At 36.2% G+C, this 20,706-nt stretch overlaps 1 protein-coding gene across 5 annotated transcripts in view; it reads right to left on the bottom strand.

Annotated features, from left to right (window-relative positions):
- Positions 1-3,114: 3,114 nt before the first annotated feature.
- The window catches only part of LOC118484350, a 55,405-nt gene continuing 37,813 nt past the window's right edge, over positions 3,115-20,706 (bottom strand). The window contains exons 5-14 of one of the 5 annotated variants that reach the window (XM_035980386.1): positions 14,014-14,997; positions 11,704-12,603; positions 10,222-11,154; positions 6,516-7,523; positions 6,013-6,202; positions 4,560-4,744; positions 4,405-4,480; positions 4,212-4,295; positions 3,885-4,119; positions 3,115-3,326 (exon numbers count right to left, since the gene is read on the bottom strand). In XM_035980386.1, the coding sequence (XP_035836279.1) occupies positions 4,740-4,744; positions 6,013-6,202; positions 6,516-7,523; positions 10,222-11,154; positions 11,704-12,603; positions 14,014-14,997 (4,020 nt within the window). In that variant the 3' untranslated portion in view covers positions 3,115-3,326; positions 3,885-4,119; positions 4,212-4,295; positions 4,405-4,480; positions 4,560-4,739. Of the gene's footprint in view, positions 3,327-3,884; positions 4,120-4,211; positions 4,481-4,559; positions 4,745-5,685; positions 5,938-6,012; positions 6,203-6,515; positions 7,524-10,221; positions 11,155-11,703; positions 12,604-14,013; positions 14,998-20,706 lie in introns of those variants that run through there. The other 4 variants (XM_035980385.1, XM_035980388.1, XM_035980389.1 and 1 more) reach the window with 4 other exon arrangements.

The following is a 20,706-nucleotide window of genomic DNA, read 5'->3' as shown; positions in this document are numbered from 1 at the left end:
TGAAGTATTACAATCACGCATAGCTTAAAGTTCAGATTTTATCAGTTTCTCTTCGACCATAACATCCACCTCAATCACCTGATTGTGTGATTCACTGGACTTACAGTCAACAACAGTTTAAGATGCGATTATAATTATGCTATTGAAGTTATATCCATCAACAACTACTTTTTCCTCGTTCGTTGAATCATCATCACCCATACTAGCACTTATTTCACTTCTAACATCGTTCAGGCATTTCATCAAACACCTTGTGGTCAAACTCGACTTTTGTAAGTCAAGAAGAATAACATGACCCAAAATCTCTCTGTTATTATCATTGGTGATAATAGTACTATTTTGATGTCGGAGAACAGAACCAGTTACATGAGTACTATGTTACCTTTAAACATCAAACCTAGCACCATTTTATAACCTCTTCCCATATCCAGGAGCCAAATATAACAACACTTTTTATTTTTACTCTGACACAACTAAAAGTCACTAAAAATTGAATATTAGTCCCCTTCAACAAATTCTGCCGTTCCCTGTCCTTCCACATGATAGAACTTTTTTTTTTTTTGATCAAGATATATAATAAAAACTTGCGCCATGAACTAACTGGCAATTGGCCTACTAGTTTGATATATGATAGTGTTAAGGGATAACAACGTTTTATAAGATAAGGTATAAAGTATAAACTCCAAATGTCAATCGCCCTCCCGTCCAACTTGTCTAACATCTATTCCCATTTTCAACATTACCAACTTGTCTAACATCTATGATGACGAGAAAGCATCCTCTGACTCCCAAAAGATATTTACAAAAGTCACGAACATATCATATTATTATAGAACAATATGTAACGGTTACAGAGAACTCTTATACGAATCAATCCTGCAGAAGAAAATAGCAAGGTCATGTGATGGTAATTAGCAGACTGTTATAGAGAACTTTACCTCCGAAAATACCGATTTTATGCTTCAGAAACAGAGCGTATGGGATCATATTGCTTCTTAAAGTTGAGAAAACACCCAAATCTCCTACAATTTGAATATGAGTGTTTTTGAATTCACCATTAATCCACTCAGCTCAATCTTAGTACCGCAAGTCACAGTGTAAGACTGTAATAAGAACAATGACGCAAGATACTCGTGTGAACAGGTCTAAGAAATTCGACAACAAAAGGAATAACAAATCAAATCTTCAGCATTACAGAGTAAACTAAAAGGGAAACCATATAAAACAATGCTTGATAATGTATCGACACAACAACCCTTATTTTGGATTTCAAAATCAACAGCAGACGCTACGCAATTGCAAGTATAAACCGAAGAAACGCCAACGAAAATGGTAGTTTAATCAACATTCAACTAAATTTCGGCATCGTAAACAATTAGCATACCAGGTAAATAATCAAAATCTAGAAATGATGACTAATCAATATATTCAAACGGATTCACATAAGATGCAAATATACCTTTATGTTTTCTCCAAAGTAAATAATCTACCGGATTATTATTATTATACAACCATATAATGAAATAGCAAAGTGAAGGCTATAATTGGTAAGTGAGAGCGAGTAATATTATTATCAAAGTCAAGAATTAGTGACTAATAAACAGATTCAAACTGATAGTCATGATAAGATACAGATACACCTCTCTTCTGTTTCAAATTAAGTAGATGATCATGTGCAGGATTATACAACCGACTAAGGTTTAATGAAAGTTTTAGCCTATAAACTGACACTGACAACTATTTCATTCAGATCACTTATAAGTTGCATCACCACCATCATGTCTAATCGCCACAAGCTTAACCAAATCAGTTAAATAAAATACAAACACTTACCACACGCTTATAGCATTTACCACCGGAAGAATATAAAAATTAATATAAGTAAAAAAAGAAAAATCAAAATCAAGTCGCAAAACATGACAAAGCTTGCCGGGAGAATCAACATGTGTTTGTCCCGTTTGCGTTTGATACCTTTGGTGGTCTCGCTCCTGACGCTGTACGACTCTTGAATCGGGTTCAAAAAGTCGTTAATAGTAATTCTTCGTCGCTAAAGGTTTCAAACTTTGTATTTAGTAGAATTGGTTTTTCTATTCAAAAGGGGGTGGCGGCGCAACTTGTTGCCCGACTACCTGCCATTGCTTTGTAATTGCCCTTTTTCATGTGGAATGATATATTCGAAAGGGGGAAAGGTGATCCCGTCCATGAGAGAACAGGACGTGTGAGTGAAATTGCGGAAATAGCTGTGTGTTTATTTTTATGATTTTGGGGCTCAGTTGAATCAGATTTGACATGTATACAATGTTGTTAATAAATGCACACCAATTGCTTGATGAAATACATGTATGAGACTTGCCTTTGACTATTTGACATGAACTTCAATACTGCTTTCATGACACAGATTTAATAAATGTCTGGTGAAGCAAAGGGATTAAACACCGTGTATGTGTATGTGTATTGATCGAAACAAAAGCGGCTTGGTGATCGATTAGAACCCTATTTGATATGGAATGTTGAAAAGATTTGTTTTCTTGTGAATTGATTACTTTGTGAGTTTAGTTTGTTTGATTTTGTGCATTAACAACATGTTGAAGAATGTGTGTTCTTACGAATTAATATTGTTACCACAAGCGATGTTTTTGTTCCTCATTAGTGATTTAAAGGCTATTTGCAGGTTTTGTTGATACATAGGCTTGTCTTGTAGAAATTAAGGATAATAAAACAGTAAATCTGTTTGCTTGTATATTAAAATTTATTTTTGAAGCAACCTTAGGTCAATTCTGTTGCAGTTAATTTTGATGCAGGTTCCCATGAAAAACGTATTGAACCGAATGGATATTAAGTCAATTGGATAGATTATGACATGACCACTCTTACTATCCATATGTTCCTATAAATTACTAGTTAATCAATCTATGGCTAAAAGATTAATTAGATAAAACTAAAGAGTGCAGAGGACTTGTTGGGTATTCATGAGTTCTAAATGAAAATGTGGATCTTGGAGCATCCGAATGCATTGTTGAAGAAACTGATTCAGTTTTGATTGAAAAGGAGGATCTTGGTGCATACAAGTTGGAAAATATGCTCAAAACATCAACTTATACAACAAAAAGTCAATAATGGTCATAATCTTGTTGATGATATTAGCACTTAAAACAGTTAAAGATAAAACATAACATGAAAACCCATTTTCAAAATAGTTTGTTTCTATCTATATCTTTGTTTCAGTGCTCTCTAAAGCTTCAACTGATGCCGAAACTTCACAATGGCTGAATAGTCAAAAGTCAACTCTGGGAAGTCAAATGCAGCAACATCTGACATTTTCTAGCCTACATCACAAGAGCAATCAAATTGTTACTAGTTCTGTATTTGCATAGAGAATTGTTGATTTGTACTTTGAGTTACGAATGACGGGTCAACGGGTACAAGTCAAATTGGCAGTTTATTGTGGAAGACTTGAAGTTTAATTGAATTGTTATTAGGAACGTATCGTGGGTCATATTCCTATTTTGTGGGAGTTACTTTGACTTGATATTCTTTACTCACGTTGCATGGTCTTTTGTTATTTAAAGTGTTAGTTTATTAATAGTATCTGTACTACTATTCAAATCTATACGTATTTCAAGATTTTACATATTTTTATAATCTGATATGGTGATTTTACTTCCCCAATCTTTACATTTTACCAACTAAATGTCCTGGTCCATTACAATAATAACCTAGCAGGTCAACTGAAGTTAACGGTAAAAAAAATCAGAAGTCAAATGCTTGTGGTCAGTGGTCAAGTTTATGGGAGTTATTGGGTCAAAGTTTGCCATGAATATGGTAAAGGGAGGATTATGTTAATTAGTTATCTGAAAGTAAAATATGGACAAGGGATGAAGGACCTGATCATGGCTGTTAATGTAGAACATATCTGGAATTTTGATGGTCTGGATTTGGTCAAAGCTTCTAAAAGGTGGGCCTCAGTCAACTAGAAGTCAATGCAGTCAAAAGTCAACAATACTTGAAGCATAAAAAGTCAATGCAGGAAAGCACTCCAAAACAACGTTAGGCCGGCCCACAAATGCTAACTGCAGGGTAGCTTTGACTCCTCTTCATTAGTTTCATCTGAGTTGCAAACTAGCAACAAACAAATATTGAAGTAAACTAAGCCAAAGTGAAGAGACATGTATGGTATTTTCTGAAGTTAAGGGTTGATAAACTACTCTTACCTTGTACAGTTTGAAGAAGCATTTGTTGTTGTTCAAGCAATGGCCTGAAAACTTCATATAAATCATTCATCCCTAAACTAGTTTCTGCAGAGAAAGCAACAGGATCTCCAAATCTCAATGTACGCGCGGCTTCATTAGCAGCAGAAACAACAGACCCAAAACCATCATCAAGTGATTCAGCTTTGTTCATTACCGTAATAATTTTGATTTCAGGAGCATGCTTTCTTAGCCACTTTCCAACATCCAAATCCATGGGCTGCAAGCCGTCTCTAAATAAAGATATTTATTTTGTTTCTATGTCAGTGCACATAAAAATGAGCATGAACAAGTGATGAAGATAAAACTAACCTTGCATCAATAAGAAATAGTGCGAATTTACACTTTCTCAACACATTTGCGGTAATTTCTGCACTCCGACCAAGAACGGAACCAGACGAAGCCTCGGCCTCTAACCCGGCTGAATCCAACACCTTAAATCGCAAATCACCCAATTTGGCAATCCCTTCTCATATGTCTCTAGTCATATGATCAAACTAAATACCATATCCACACCCACCATATATAACGAATGATATTAGATACAATAAAAAGAAATTAGTAGGTACAAACACACATTGTGCATAAATAAAACTAAATACCATATCCACTGACTTACAAATGATTTAATTTGGGTGACGATTAAACAGGTCAAATGGGTAAAAACGAGTAGCTTAAAATAAAACGGGCCAAACAGGTTGAAAGGCTCCTAAATCATTTTATTGGATAAGTATATTATTCTTGACATAGTAACCTTCTTGGCAAAAAAAACGTTCAGGTCAACCTAACCTTTTTGACCTGTACCAAACAAATTATCGTTTTACCCAAATTTGTTTTGGCAAGTTACCCAACATGTCTGGCTGACCAGCTAATTCAGCTATAATATAACAGTAAAAGACATAAATTAGAATAGCTAAACGATTAAACAATGCGGATTTGCCAACATTGGGGCGGCCAATGAGAAGTACAGTCAGAAACTTTGCTGAACTCAACAGCACCAAAGTCTCTGGTATCATTACATACATCATCCTGAGCTGGAACGGTTTGTTTCTTATCACAAAACTTACACAGATGCGTAGAATCCCACATCCAATATGATAGGCCCATTAGAACAACTAATCTAAGCCCACAAACAAGTGATTATTAATAGGACAAATAACCCACTAAGTCCCAAAGCCCAAATACAAGGGATCTGATTAAAACTTACAGGCCCAAATGAAATAACCAACTTAGGCCCAATCGCAAATTAGTTTTATTGATTCAGCAAGGCCCGAAACAGACAGATACCCGATCTTGTAAACTAAATCGAGCTTGCACTCCCGTATCTCCTAACTCGTTTAATTTTACCAACACCGACTTAGTCGACAAGTTAATCCAATAACACTAAAATTATGTCGATAACACTAAAATCACCAACATAAACAAGTAAAGAAAGAACTAGAGAAGCATCAACATGACATTCACTTATACAAACAAATTAAGATATATGAAAAAAGTCCAACTCAATCCACCCAGCCTGTTTAAAACTATATGAAACATGACTTGTTTGAACGCAAACCCCTATCCAGCCGACCCCACCAAATACACCAACCAAAAGCACCTGCAACTTAGCCTCCTTTTCATATTTGTGCATTTCTTCTGGCATATTTGGCCAAGAAGGTGTAGCAGCCTTCCTAAGAGTCTAACTTTCCTGAACCCACATATAACCAGCTTAAGACTCCACTTTAATAAATCATTTTAAAAATTTAAAAGATAGCAAACTTACAACAGTCAGGTTCAGCTGAGTCATCGGTTTGGTCATGTAACATATTTTCCTTGTTATGAATTTCAAAATTTTCAGATTTGCCGGTCATGTTCATACTGTTCAGTTCATTGGAAAGCTCAACTACTTGTGTCTCAATTATGGAAGCATGACTCTTCTCCTCCACATAATCAGATTTAACCTCTGAATTCAACTGGGACAATGAGAAAGCCAAATGAATATTAAAATCGTGATTATAGAATAGCAGCCCCCGGGGGATGCTACATCAGGGTTTAATAACTTCATCAATAGTTAAGGGAAAAGAGTAAGTTTAAAGAGAAGCTTTGATAACTTCATCAATAGTTAAGAACGGGCTTAGGACAAGAACACTAGAAGTTAAAAATTGAAGGGTGTTTTTTCAATATAAATGTAATGATTTGAGTACAAATACTATGGTACATATGAATACTATTAACAAGCATTTTGCATGTGTATAAAAAGATTAATGTTTTGGAACGTTGACTTACTTGAAATGATAATGCTTTCTCAAGTTCCTTGACAACGACTTTCATTGTTGGACGTTGGTCTTGAGTTTCTGCCACACACTGGTATGCAATTTTCATAAATGTGTGCAAAGAATCCTTGTTGGGTCCTTTATTTAGAACAAAATTGTTTTCACCAGTTTCTTCTTTTAATATAGGATCTATCATGCTCTCTAGTGTTCCCATGCAGAAGCTTTGTTTTGCCACAGGGCCCAACCCTCTCCCATTCTCCTTCGTGTAAATTGGGTCATAGGCTCTCCTCCCACATAGAATTTCAAACAATACAACTCCAAAACTGTAAACGTCTGATTCTCTTTTTAACTTATCAGTCTTCTCATACTCTGGATCTATGTAGTCCGTTCTGCCACGCCACTTGATATAGACAGCTTCGTCTTCTTGATTTGGAGGCAAGAATACACATGCTACAAACCCATCAATCTTTGCCCTCCAGTTCTCGTCCAACCCAATGTTGTAGCGACATATATCACGGTGTATTATCATCTTTTGGTCTTCCATCTCAGAGTGAAGGTGCTCCAATGCGTTCGCAACATCAATGCAGATTTTCAAACGCTTCTCCCATGTCAAAATACGCATATCATTGTCATTTCCCAAATAATTCCAAAGATATCCATTAGACACATTCTCAATGACAAGGATCATCTCAGAATCTTCAATACAGAATCCAATTAAAGTGACTATGTTCGGATGCTCAACACTCGAAAGCATCTCAATTTCTGTAAAAAACTCTTCTTCTCCAAAACACTGACTTCCAGAGGGGTACCGTTTTATAACCACAATGTTGTGTCCCTTGGGATGATCTCCTTTATTCTTCCCCTTTTCAGATGAAGGATTTTCTTTATCAAAACAGTGGAGTTCTGCTCTGTACAAAGTACATTCGCCATCCACAGATGCAATTGTGTATGTCTCTGAGAAATTATTTGTTGCTAATTTAATATCATTGAGATGAATCTTCAAGTGTCCGAACTTGTTTTCCTGCAAATATGTGACAAAGGGAAAAAGAGAGTTACAAAACTGAATATGAATTGAGAAGAAATTATGTTCCTTTTAGAAATACTAAAGAGGACATTCGAATCTATTGACAGTTAGCCACTACTACAATTATACAAAGTATAGCAAACCAATGTTGCTATCTGATTCAATTGTTGCAGACCAGAACCTCAACTGAAGTGAGTCCGGCGCCGACCCCTGATCCCCTTTTCCCTGTGTTTCGGGTGCCCTAGTTTTCCATCAAGACATCATAACTGAGCCTTGGAAGATGGTCCAACTCGTTTTACCAAGCCCGTAAACTTTTTATAGTTACTGAGTTTGTAAATAACACCGAAACACATATTTTGAATTAGTTAAATACTTAAATACTATTAAATTATGTATATTAAATGATAGTCTGAAAGGAATCCAAATCAATCATGTGTTTTAGTAAAGTTTAATTAAATTAAAATTTCCATCGCATATAATAAGCATGATAATAAATTTGCAAGGCATCATAGTATCCCCTGGTCCGCCTCACCCTTAGACTGCGGGGTGTGGGGCGTGGGTTGGGGCGGCAGAATACTAAAAACGTTGGCTATACCACACCGAGCTAGCGTTGGTCATGGCGTTGCCCCGTTGGTGTGAGGATTAAGCCTGGCGTGGGGCGGGGGGGAGTGTGACATGGTTTGGCTTTGATTGCCTGGTTCAATGTAGCCTTTTGGGGATAGCCGTTGAGGGTGACGGTTAGATATGTTAACTCAAATTTAAAAAAAAAATTACATTTTTTACTATAAATACTCACCCAAACCCAAACCAAAAATTACATTTTTTCCCATTCTTCTTCCACCAAACCCAAACCAAAAAGTCGAAAATGGTGCATTGGACCAAAGAGAAGGAAATAACACTAGTGACATCGATTGTGGACGCACAACGTACTCTACAACGCGGTCAAACCGCGCATTGGGGCCTAGCGTTCCAACAATACCAACAACACGTCGGGAACACGCGTCACAACTTAAGCGCATGTCAACACAAATGGCGTGAGCTCAAACCGAGATTGGATCGGTTTAAAGTTTGTTTCGACCGTGTCCATGCGGGCGACTTGACCTACGACTATTGAGTGGAGATCGCGAAGATCGAGTATAGGCACGACAAGAATACGGAGTTTAAGTGGGTTCCCCACCTAATTAATATTTACCGTGCTTTGTAATTTTTTTTATTTTTTTAGGATTTAATAAGTTGATTTTTTTTTTTTTTTAGGATTTAATAAGTAGGGTTTTTTTTTATTTTTTAGGATTTGCTAAATAGTTTTTTTTTTATATTTTAGGATTGTCTTTTATGTAACTTTTTTTAATTAATATAAGTTGTGTTTTTTATATAATTGTCAATGTTAAAAAAAAACCCACATGCCACCACACGCCGGCCTGGCCACGCCACTCCCACACCCCACTTTTTTGGGTGTGGATTGGTGGAGCCCACATTTGCCACGTGTCGAGCAATGCCACAACCCAAGTCGCTTCACACCCCACAGTCTAAAACATCTAGCCTGGATGTTTTTGCCACCTCTCAAATAATAATAAAAAATGGTGTTCGTCATAAACCCAACCGTGATTTGCTTAGATATTTAAGAATCTTGGCGTTTTTTTAAAAACCAATGATTGAGGTTTTCTCCAACAATAGGCTTCTATATGTAACATGGGTTTTTTAAGAACACCAAAGCCTTAGGCTTCTATATGTAACATGGGTTTTTTAAGAACACCAAAGCCTTGAATAATTTTTTTTTTTGTTTTTCTATTTCAAACAAAGGGAAATGATAACCAAAATAAAAATTATACAAGAAACAAACATTCTATGGGTTACAGCCGAGTATAGATAAAAGACCAAAATTAAAATTTAACCACACCTGGTAGTGACTAGTAATAATAGAAGTACTATAATAATAAAAGATTAATGATTACCTAAGTAAACTGTTAATAAATTAAGTAATTAAAAATAACATGTTTAAATAGATTGCAAGTCAAAAAAGTTGAACGGAAAAAAGTTAATTTTAAAGTATAAATTATTATTGCCATAGTGATAAGTACATAAAAAGTTTATAACCAACGCCTCAACCCAACCACTCCATCTGATTCACTATGAATGGTAAAGGGTCGGTTTTGGTAATCTCAATCATACCCGATTATAAATTGTGTCTAATATTTGGTATTAGACATGTATACATTATCTGTGGGCTACAGGGTGTACCTGCACATATTGAGTATACGTCGTATGATCATGTGGTAAAAATTACCCGTTGGGACACCCATTACCCATAAACCAATCATAAACTCACCAAAAAGAGAATTAAAGTATTGTGTACTCAAACAAACTTCTAACAAAAAATATATTTCTTTAGTAATTTTAAGTTTGTAACAACTTAATGATATTATTTACTATGTTCCTTAAATTCATATATCACATTCTATGCGGTTAATTGGACGGTATCACCTAATACCACACATGTCCAAACCCATCAAAAATAAAACTATGCTACCCATCCTTGATGTTTCGGTTTTTTCGTTCAATTTGGATTCTTTTACCATCCTATTTTGACTTACTTTCAAGTAGAATAGAAAATAAAGATACTGAAACAAAAGAACAATTACCATCCAAGAATAATGAATACCAAAAAATAGATAATAAAATAGAAAAAGGGTCTTACAATATTTTCATGACGCAACTGAAGTTCCAATGCTTTCTCAAGTATAGCCACAATATAGTGCGTATCTGGGCGGTGTGCTCGATCATCATTTAAGCAAGAATATGCTACCTTTGAGTATATGAGGAGTGCTTGCGGAGACAATATTTGATTTAATAGATGAGGATGGATTATATCATGCAAAGTTCCCTTTTCATGATGATACTTGGCCAACTGAGCTAGAGACCAATCAGCCTCGTTCTGAATTAATGCTTTCCTCATGCACAATGTTTCGAATAAAACAACACCGAATGAGTAAATGTCCGACTTGTGGGTCACACCTCCCGTCTTTTCAATCGCTGGGTCCTCACACCCCAATGTGCCGGTGTGTTCACAAGGACACACCTGATCCTTATCATTTACTGATTGTTTGATGGAAAATTCAAAACCGGATAACTTGGTTTCCCAATTATCGTCCAATAAAATAGTTTTGCTATTGATGTTACAATGTAGAATAGCATAATCACGTCCCTTGCCATAATGTAGGTAACTCAACGCACGAGCCACACCTAGACATATCCTCAATCTTTGCTTCCATGTGAGGTTCAGGCTGTTTAAATACTGCCCTAGACTTCCATTGGCATCATACGTGGTTACAATGATCTTTTCATCTATCTCATCACAAAACCCAATAACAGAGACTAGATTTTTATGCTTGAGATCAGAAAGCACTGAAATTTCTGTCAAGATCTTGAGGTCTCCTTCCCCACGCTTACAATCAAACCTCCGAGCAGCGATCTCCATCAACCTCCCAGACCACAAGAGTCGTCCTTTATATGCGATACCAACTCCATCATGTTCGATGATGTTATCATGATGAAAGTTGTTGGTGGCCTTCGCCACATCTTCAAGTGGGATTTGTAAGTGAGCAAACTGGTTCATTGTTGATGACATGTTCTGTTTATCAAGCAGAAGGGAGTATTAAAACGAGTTACAAATGGAAGAGAAGGTAAGATCTAATAAGATATATGAGCAACCACACATACATAAATATATCAGATCTAGCAACCTGAATCCCTGACTTTCTATTCCATTAATTAAATAAGCTTAAAAATTGAATTAATATAATGATTTATAGGTAGTCCCGACTTTAAAGGTAAACATAATATAATAAACTTTTAAGTTTACACGTACATAAGGATTTACATACTCTTTCTATTCGGTTATCAATTATTTTATAAATATTCAAATATAACAAAAAATGATAAAATTCAAGTATTTTACAACAAAGATATAAATAATTAAAACGTAAAACAATACACTAAAACATCTAGAATGAATACAGTTTCTAATATACACACACATGTGTGTGTGTTTGTTCTTGTCGTTCAAAGATTAATCTATAAAAAATACTATCAATAACCTTTTGATGAACACAAGTTAAAGTCATAATTTATATTAATGCACTTAAAGGAACCCTGCTTTCATAAAATTGTGATAACTTACTTGAAATACCAATGCTTTCTTGAGTTGCATTAAAACTTTTTTTGTTGTTGGTCGTTTTTCTCTATCAAGATGTAGGCATTGGTAGGCAATCTCTTGAAATGTAATTAATGATTTCGGCACGATCTGTTCCCTTATTTGTTTGAACACCACCTCACCATGCTTTCCTTCTTTAAAACTTTTTTCAATGAAATCTGGTAGATAGTGGCCCTCATGTTTTTTGATTTCAAATGTCGATCTCCCACACAAAATCTCAAATAAAACAACACCAAATGAATAAATATCGGACTCTATGGTTAGGAACCCCAATTTTCTATAAAGTGGGTCCAGGTATCCAGTTGTTCCACACACATGATCAATAACATAGTCCGTCTCTTTAACTAATGGACTTACTAAGGAAAGCCCAAAATCAGCAAGTTTTGCTTTCCACTCATCCTTTAGTAGAATGTTAGCAGTTTTGATGTCCCTATGTATCACCTTCGCTTGTTTTCCAACTCCTCCATGTAGGAAATCCAACGCTCTTGCAACATCAATGCATATATCAAGTCGTTTCTCCCATGTAAGAGAAACATCATTTAAATATCTATCAAGACTTCCTTTGGACGCATACTCATAGATAATAATTTTTTCATCATTTTCATCACAGAAGCCCACAAGACCAATGACACTCTCATGCTTAAAATCTAAAAGAATTTGGAGCTCACTTAAGAATTGTTGTTCCCCTTGACCAAACCTTGAATCCAATCGCTTTGCAACAATGGTTTTAAATCCATCACCATCTTGAAAGTTTCCTTTATGGACTTTCCCAAATCCTCCTCTCCCGATGCAATTGTCATTATGAAAGTTTTGTGTGGCCTGTTTTATGTCTTCAAGTGACATTCTTGGGATGTCATTGTTGTTTTTCTGTCAATCATGACACACCAAATAAAAATACACATATTGATAACAAGAAATTATTGATAAAAAATACTAAATTCGTAAGATTGTTTTTAAATATTATAGAAAAGTATATAATGATGAGACAATGATAATTTGGTGATATTAGACCTAAAACACTGAACAATATGACTTTAAGACCACCCGTAGTGGTTTAGAAAAATAATGCCCCACCATGGGCTATTATCCGACACGTGTTATCTCAGTCGGCATGGGGCATTATTCCAAAAGTGGCGTAGTGGGGCATTATTCCAATAACGCCCCTTCCAATTAGAAAAAAAAAACAAAAACAAAATGGTCATGTGCATGTGAGCATATTTCGGTCCCTGTGCATGTTTAAAAAAAAGGAAACTATTTGTATCCCTCCCATTGGCTAGTCAACATTGGGCATGTGCATGTTCAACGTTTTAATTAAAACGCCAACCTCCATTTTATTTATTTGAAAATAACGCCGGCTAACGCCGGGGTGTAGTGGGGGGAGGGGCGTTTTGGGGCGTTTTTTTTCAATTTTTTTTAAAAACCAAGCCCCACTACGGGTGGTCTAATAAGATGATAAATGTCCTTTATGATTTCTTTTATTTTTGAACAACTAAAAGGGATTCCATTAAAAACGAAACAAAGGACAAACCTAAGGAGGCTCGATACAGCACTGGAAAATATAGAAAGAAACACAGCAAAAAGAAAACAAGAACAGAACATGAAATTACAAATCAACACCATAAAATATTCTAAAGTTCCCCAAGCCAATTCCGCCTTTTCACTCTATTCTGCATCCACCAAAAGGAGTTTTCCTTAATGTCATTCACCATTTTGCAACAGAAATCATTCCAATTAATCCACAACCTCCAACATGTTAATAATAAAACAATATATATATATATATATAATATGTTTCTTCCAGCCCCAATCCCAAATAACATTTGAGTCAACATATTTATAGCAATCTTTAATCAGTGCCTTTTTATCTTTCGATTGGCCAATCGGAAGACGCTACGGAAACGGTCACATAAAGGCCCCTCGGTAACCATCCATCAATCCATACCTTAACCTTTTTCTCCTTTCCCCTTATTTGTTTCTTCGAGCCCCAATCCCAAATTTGGTTGATAATAATACCAAATTTGGCCAACTCCTTCTCTACTACTATGTTTTCCCTTATTTTGGTAATTCCATATAAGAAATTTAGTGAAGTCCTAAATCGATAGTCTAAAACGGAGGATTGAGGAATTCCTACACTGTCTATAAGGTTGAACGCTAGGTGCTTTAATAACCCGAATCTAACGTGATCAAACAATCTACATTTGTTTTTGATATTATAGTGAATCATCAAACTATTTTACTTTCAGGAAACCATAATATGAAGTTAGAACAATGACTTACTTGAAAGAATAATGCTTTCTCAAGTTCGTTGACTACGACTTCCATTTTTGGGCGTTGGTCTTGAGTTTCTGCCACACATTGGTGTGCAATTGTAATAAACCTGTGCAAAGAATCCTTGTTGGGTCCTCTGTTTAGAACAAAATTGTTTTCACCAACTTCTTCCTTTATTATAGGATCTATCAACTCTTCTAGCGATCCTGTGCTGAAGCTTCGTCTTGCTACATGGGCCAACCCTATGTCACTCTCCTTAAGGTATATTGGGTCATTGGCTAATCTCCCACATAGAATTTCAAACAAGATTACTCCAAAACCATAAACATCTGATTCTCTTTTCACCTTATTAGTCTTTTTGTATTCTGGATCTATGTAGTGTTCTGCGCCAATGCATTGGAGATAAAGGGCTTCATCTTTTTGATCTAGAGGCAAGACTATGGATTCGCCAAATTCAACAATTTTTGCCCCCTGGTTCTCATCCAATCCAATTTTGTAGCTACATATATCACGATTTATTATCATCTTTTGGTCTTCCATCTGAGAGTGAATATAATGTAACCCGTGTGCAACATCAATGCAAATTTTCAAACGTTTTTCCCAAGTCAAAACACGTTTTTCTTTGAGGTTTTCCAAATAATCATCAAGGAATCCATTAGAAAAATTGTCAATGACAAGGATCATCTCAGAAGCTTCAACACAAAATCCAAGCATAGTGACTATGTTGGGATGCTTAACTCCACCGGAAAGAATTTCAATTTCTGTAAGAAACTGTTTTTCTCCAGAAAACTGGTGACGTCTATCAGAAGGATAGCGTTTTATAATTACAGTGTTTTGTCTCTTTGATGAATGATTTTCTTTATCATAATGCTCCAATTCTGCTCGATAGAACTGAACGTCATCAAGAATTGCAATTCTGTATGTATATGAAAAATCACTGGTAGCTGATAGAATATGAGTGAGAGGAATCTTCAAGTGTTCCAAGTTATTTACCTGATTCAAGTTTGAAAAGAGAGTTACAAACAGCTGAAAGTGTGAAAGGGAATTGTGTGAAAGTTGCAAACAACTGAAAATAAAATTTGCCCGACCCCCCTGCTTCTTCTTCCCTTTTATTTTTCATGTGCCCTAATTATTCTTTATGACATCAAGGTTGGGCTTACTAAGGGTCAGCCCAATGTATTTCCCAAGCCCACAAGCCATTTGAGGTTGGTACTTAGACAGGATGTCAATAAGGCCCAAATACATAAAGTTATAATTAGTTAAACCAAATTAATTTAAGGATAGTTTGCTGGATATTACAAGATAATAAGAAACAAAACTAAATCCTATGTGTTAGCTTAATCAAATTAATTTTTCATTGCTTATAATAGGCCTGATTATAGTTTGCAAAAATTATAAATTGTTGTTAATAATATATATTTTGTTAGTGTTATTAAAGTGAAATAAGTTGTTGGAGTAACTAATTAAGTTAATTGTTAGTAAGAAAGGAGGATTATATAAAGTGGCAGAACTAGAATATTAACTCAAGGGTATCCCAATTTTTTTTTATCGTGCAATCATACAATTTAAAAAATACAACAATAAATAAATACAGTAAAAATTTCTTTTCAACAACACAAACCGTAGCATTGTTCAAAAATTTCGGGCCTATTCGATTGCGTAAATCCGTCTTGACAAGCTTCAAATTCGGAAAAATTTTTAGTTATTTGGGCTATTATTTGGTTATTTGGGCTAATCTAATGTGCTATTATTTAGTTATTTGGGCTTATTATTTGGGTATGTATCATCATCACCAACTGGTCTTATTATTGGTTTGTAAATTTTTTTAAGGGTGTTCTCGTAGTTGTTTAGAGTTGTCCTTAGTATAAAAATCGAAGAAAATAAAAAAAATTTACACTACCGGAAAAAAGTTGAGCCGTAGCCCGTGCTACGCCTGGACCTTCTTTAGGTCCGCCCCTGATTATATATGCCATTGGTGCATTTTAGATACACATTATTTTATATTAGTTATTATATAAATAATATTTGTAAAAATTGTATTGTTTTAATCGGTTTTATATTTTGTTGGTTGTTGAAAATTTGAGTTAAAATGATACAATTGCATCTTCAAAAAGATTATGCTACGAAGATTGAAGAAAATTATATTGTAGATAAAAAATTTAAAGATTAATATACTTAGAATTAAGGTTAGATACAATAATATCATGACCATTATATTTACTTTCTCCAAGCATATATTGTTTAATTGATACTTTGTTTCATGAGGATGCATTTACATGGATGAACCTCAAAATGATTGTTTCGAATAAAAGAACTTGAGAACAGCGGATCTGCTGGTCTTTGGCTGGGCAAGAGGGAAACATATTTGTGTGGATCTCACTGGTTTAAGGGAAAGCGGGTTTGTAGCAGGACATGCTATAAGGAAAGCGGAATCTAAAAAGGTAGATAAACACGCTAAAGCATGTGCTGATAACCAACATGCATTTGTCCCCTTCGCCTTCGACACCTTTGGCTCCCTAGCTCCGGAAGCTATCCGTTTGTTGACTAAGGTCCAAAAGGTTGTCCACATCAGTTGCTCATCAACAGGGGGACAGGGGTTTGTCTTTAATAGGCTAAGGTTTGATATTCAGAAAGGGGTAGCGGCGCAGCTTGTTGCTCGCTTACCTGCGATATTGATGTAACTCGGCCATTTTATATATAAAGTAATTGATATTAAAAGAAAAAAGAAAAGAACTTACTGGGTTTTTGTTTCGTTAAGGCAACATCAAGATCAAGAGAAAATAAAAATGTATTGGGATTTATTTAATTGGGCTGCTCACAACATGTGGGAACTAAAAGAAGAATAATGAATGGCACACAAGGGTTGGCAATTTTGGAGGTCGACGGTAGTCTCTTAGCTGATTGGGGTGGTGATCACAATCAGGTAGTGATACCATGCGAATTCTTCTTTATTATTATGATAGGCTAATTTTCTTGTAATGACAATTACGTGTAGGATTTGGTTATGCAAATGTATTCAATTTGATTTATTAAATTTGCTAGACATTACCATGTTCTTATTATTTTTACTAATGAATGATTTGAGTATATTTCTGTGGAGTTAGGTGTTTGACGGTGGTGTGCACATGTTACATAAATAGGATTCTTGATCCTCCACCATTCTCATTCCATTATAAATAATATGTCAATCTCCTATTTTTGTGAGAGATTTTACAACCAGTTCCTTTAATAATATAAATTGTTTCTATAAATAATACAAATACATATATTATTACACCCACGCAATCGAAGCGGGAGGGGACCGAAGGCTTGAGACTGGAACTGAAGTCTTCAAATAAAACACACGGTAAGCCTTTTGTAAATATGTCAGCAATCTGATCATATCCTGAGGGAACATGCAAAATGCGAACCTGACCCTGTTGAACCTGTTCACAAACAAAGTGGATGTCTAGCTCAATGTGTTTGTTCTGTTGGTGTTTGACGGGTGGCCCGATAAGTAGATTGCGCTGACGTTAAACGAGTGTAGCTTGAGTCAACGGTTGATAAAGTTCTAAAAGTAAATTTCGCAATCAACATATCTCAGCAACAACATTCGCCACATCCCGGTATTCGTCCTCGGCGCTAGAGCGTGAAATGGTGGGTTGCCACTTAGACGACCACGAAATGAGATTTTACCCCTTGTAAACACAATAACCACTCATCGAACGACACGTGTTGGATCATGAAAGTCGTTACCAAAAGCACTTAGTTTGGCATTTGTGTCGACCGACGTTGAAATGGGATTACACATAGTCACACTAGCCCATTCAATAATGTCAAGAGCATATGTATGTTGAGATAAGAACATTGAACCTTGTCGGCGAGAGACTGAAATGTCAAGGAAAAAACTGAGTGGTCCTAGATCCTTCATGGCAAACTCACTAGCAAGGTGAGCCATGAGTTGATGTCTTAGATGATCAGGATGAGGTGACAAGTAGAATATCATCAACATATAAAAGCAAAATTGCAACATACATGCCATGATGGAGAACGAACAAAGACGTGTCGCATCGACTTTGCTTAAAGCCTAAGGTGAGAACAAAGTCCATGGAACGTTGATACCAAGCTCTAGGGGCTTGCTTTAACCCGTATAGAGATTTTTTGAGACGACACACATGATCTGGGAAATCCCGATGACGAAACCCCATAGGTTGGTAAGTGTGCCATGTAAAAAAGACATTAGTGACATCCAATTGGTGCATCGACCATGACTTTGACAGTACGGTGGATACCACCGTGCAGATAGTAGCCAGTTTAACAACCGGGCTGAATGTGTCCCCACAATCAATATACTTGCTGAGGACGACCATTGCATACTAAACGAGCCTTGTATCATTCCAAAGTACCATCTAATTTAAACTTATGTTGAAAGAGCCACATGCTACGAATGATGTTCACGTCTTGTGTACGAGGTACTAATTCCCATGTCTCGTTTTTAATAAGAGCTTGAAATTCATTTTTCATGGCATCATACCATTCGGGTGTGGTCATTTTGGTAAATGGACAATAGTGGAGGCATGTAGGTTGAGCTTATGTGTGGGTTTTACTATATCGTCCATAGCACGGGTTCGCATTGTGCGAGCGACTTGAGGTGTGGAAGGGGTGATGAGTGTTAGGCGAGATGGGTGGATCAATTATAGGGCTGATATTGTGAGGTGGAGAGGAGGGATGGGCCTGAGGTTGGGTTGGGGAAACATTGGGCTAGATTGGCAAGGATTGGGCTGAGGCGGGTGTGGTGGGAGGCATAGTGGGCTAAGGGTTTTGGGCTGGATTATGGGACTGTACCAGCGACCAAAGTTGTGTAGGGAAAGAATCAGTTAGAAAATCATAGTTGGGTGGGGGTTGAATGGTGTTTGCAAAGGGAAACGTTGTTTCGTCAAAGGCGATGTGTCAGGATATAATTATTTGTCATGTTTTTAACTAGAAGCATTTATACCCTCGATGAGTATTAGGATACCCGAGGAAGACGCATGGCAAAGAGTGGTGATCAAATTTATGAATAGTGGTGGAGGGGATGAAAGGGTAGCATAAACACACGAAAACTCGAAGATGTTCATAAGAAGGTGTTTGAGTGTCGTCCAAGCTTCATGAGCCGTTGTGTTCCGTTTGAGAATGGTATGAAGAAGATCGTTGAAGATTGTGCCATAGATCCACGGAAGCACAGTAGCGTCCAACCGATCCCAAGAATCATTTTGTTTCGGTTGTTTGTCTTTATCGGCGTCTTTAGAGGATTCGGATGTGGCGACGGGTTTAGGAGTGAGATGGTCTATCACAAGATAGGCCCGACAAAGGATCTTGAATAGTTCGCTCCATGATGTGTACTTGCCATATTCCATCTCCAACATGACAGGGATGAGCAGTGGCGGAGCTTGACCAAAAGTTTCGAGTGGGCGTAAAGTGATAGGATCCAATTTTTTTTCCTATCGTTATGTTTCGGGTCGGGTCGGCTATTGATTCGTGCCAGGTCAAATAATAGTAGTTCCATATAAAACTAAAAAAATCATTCATTCAAAGGACCCGTTCTTACACATAAAAGCTTGCGATTAAGTTTATTGTGTGGTGGGAAATCTAGGGTTAAACAAATAAGAGTTAAAATATATTTACAAAACTCATCACTTATATACAAAGTGGTAACAAACTTTACTTTAATTTATATATTGTATAAATATATAGGATATACAAAGTGGTAACAAACTTTACTTTAATTTATATGTTGTATAAATATTTAGGAAAAATAATTTGGGGAGACGATCCTATATAATTTTTAAAATATCCGGACGAAAAATCGAAACCTACACACTTCTAACCGAAACATTGGGGTGGGCGGGTGCACCCCCGGGCACCAATTAACCTTCGCCCCCTAGGGATGAGACTTTTTATGTTGTTAATGGTTATGACTGGGTGAATCTTAGCATCCATGGGAGAAAGATAAGCGGGGAGGAAGAACAAGTATTAATAGGGAGGAGAAGATGGGGATCCAAGGGTAGGCAGAAGGTGATTGAGGACGAAGGGTTTACTGGACTCTTGATACCATGTTTGACGGTGGTGTGCACATGTTAAGTAAACAGGATCCTTGATACTCCGCCATTCTCATTCCAATATAAATAATATGTCAATCTCCTATTTCTTGTGGGAGATTTTACAACCAATTCCCTTAATACAAAGGAATATAAATCGTTTCCAAAAATAATACAAATACATATATGATTATTAGGGTTTAAAAATGACTTTTCTTCTATCACTTTGCAAGCATGGTCTATCAATTGGTTTTCATAATCATTAATAGGAATAATACTTTGCTAAGCTAGGGGGTTATGTTGGTAATTGTTTTGATAATTAACATCCTAACACACGTCCTTATTTTGTTTCGGATCATTAAGTCACTCAGCCGGGTTCCTTAGTCTTAAAATTGCCCGTTGATCTCAACATTGAACCAACTATGTCTATGTAGTTTGTTAACAAAGTGAACTAAGCTACGTTATACACACTGCTTCAATTTAGGTGTTTAAACTCCATTAAGTTTTTTTAACTAAGGACCGGTAGAGGAAAAATAGGTGAAATGTGGGACTAGCATGTGGAATATTCAAAGGTGGGACTAGTAATGGCCAATGACGTCTAGTTAAGATTATTGCAGGTCAGTTCCCCATTTAATAATAAACTACA

Source organism: Helianthus annuus, chromosome 11 (assembly GCF_002127325.2).
Source record: "Helianthus annuus cultivar XRQ/B chromosome 11, HanXRQr2.0-SUNRISE, whole genome shotgun sequence".
NCBI lineage: Eukaryota > Viridiplantae > Streptophyta > Magnoliopsida > Asterales > Asteraceae > Helianthus > Helianthus annuus.
The sequence above is the reverse complement of the archived record's forward strand: the minus strand, read 5'-3'. Positions and strand labels throughout refer to the sequence as shown.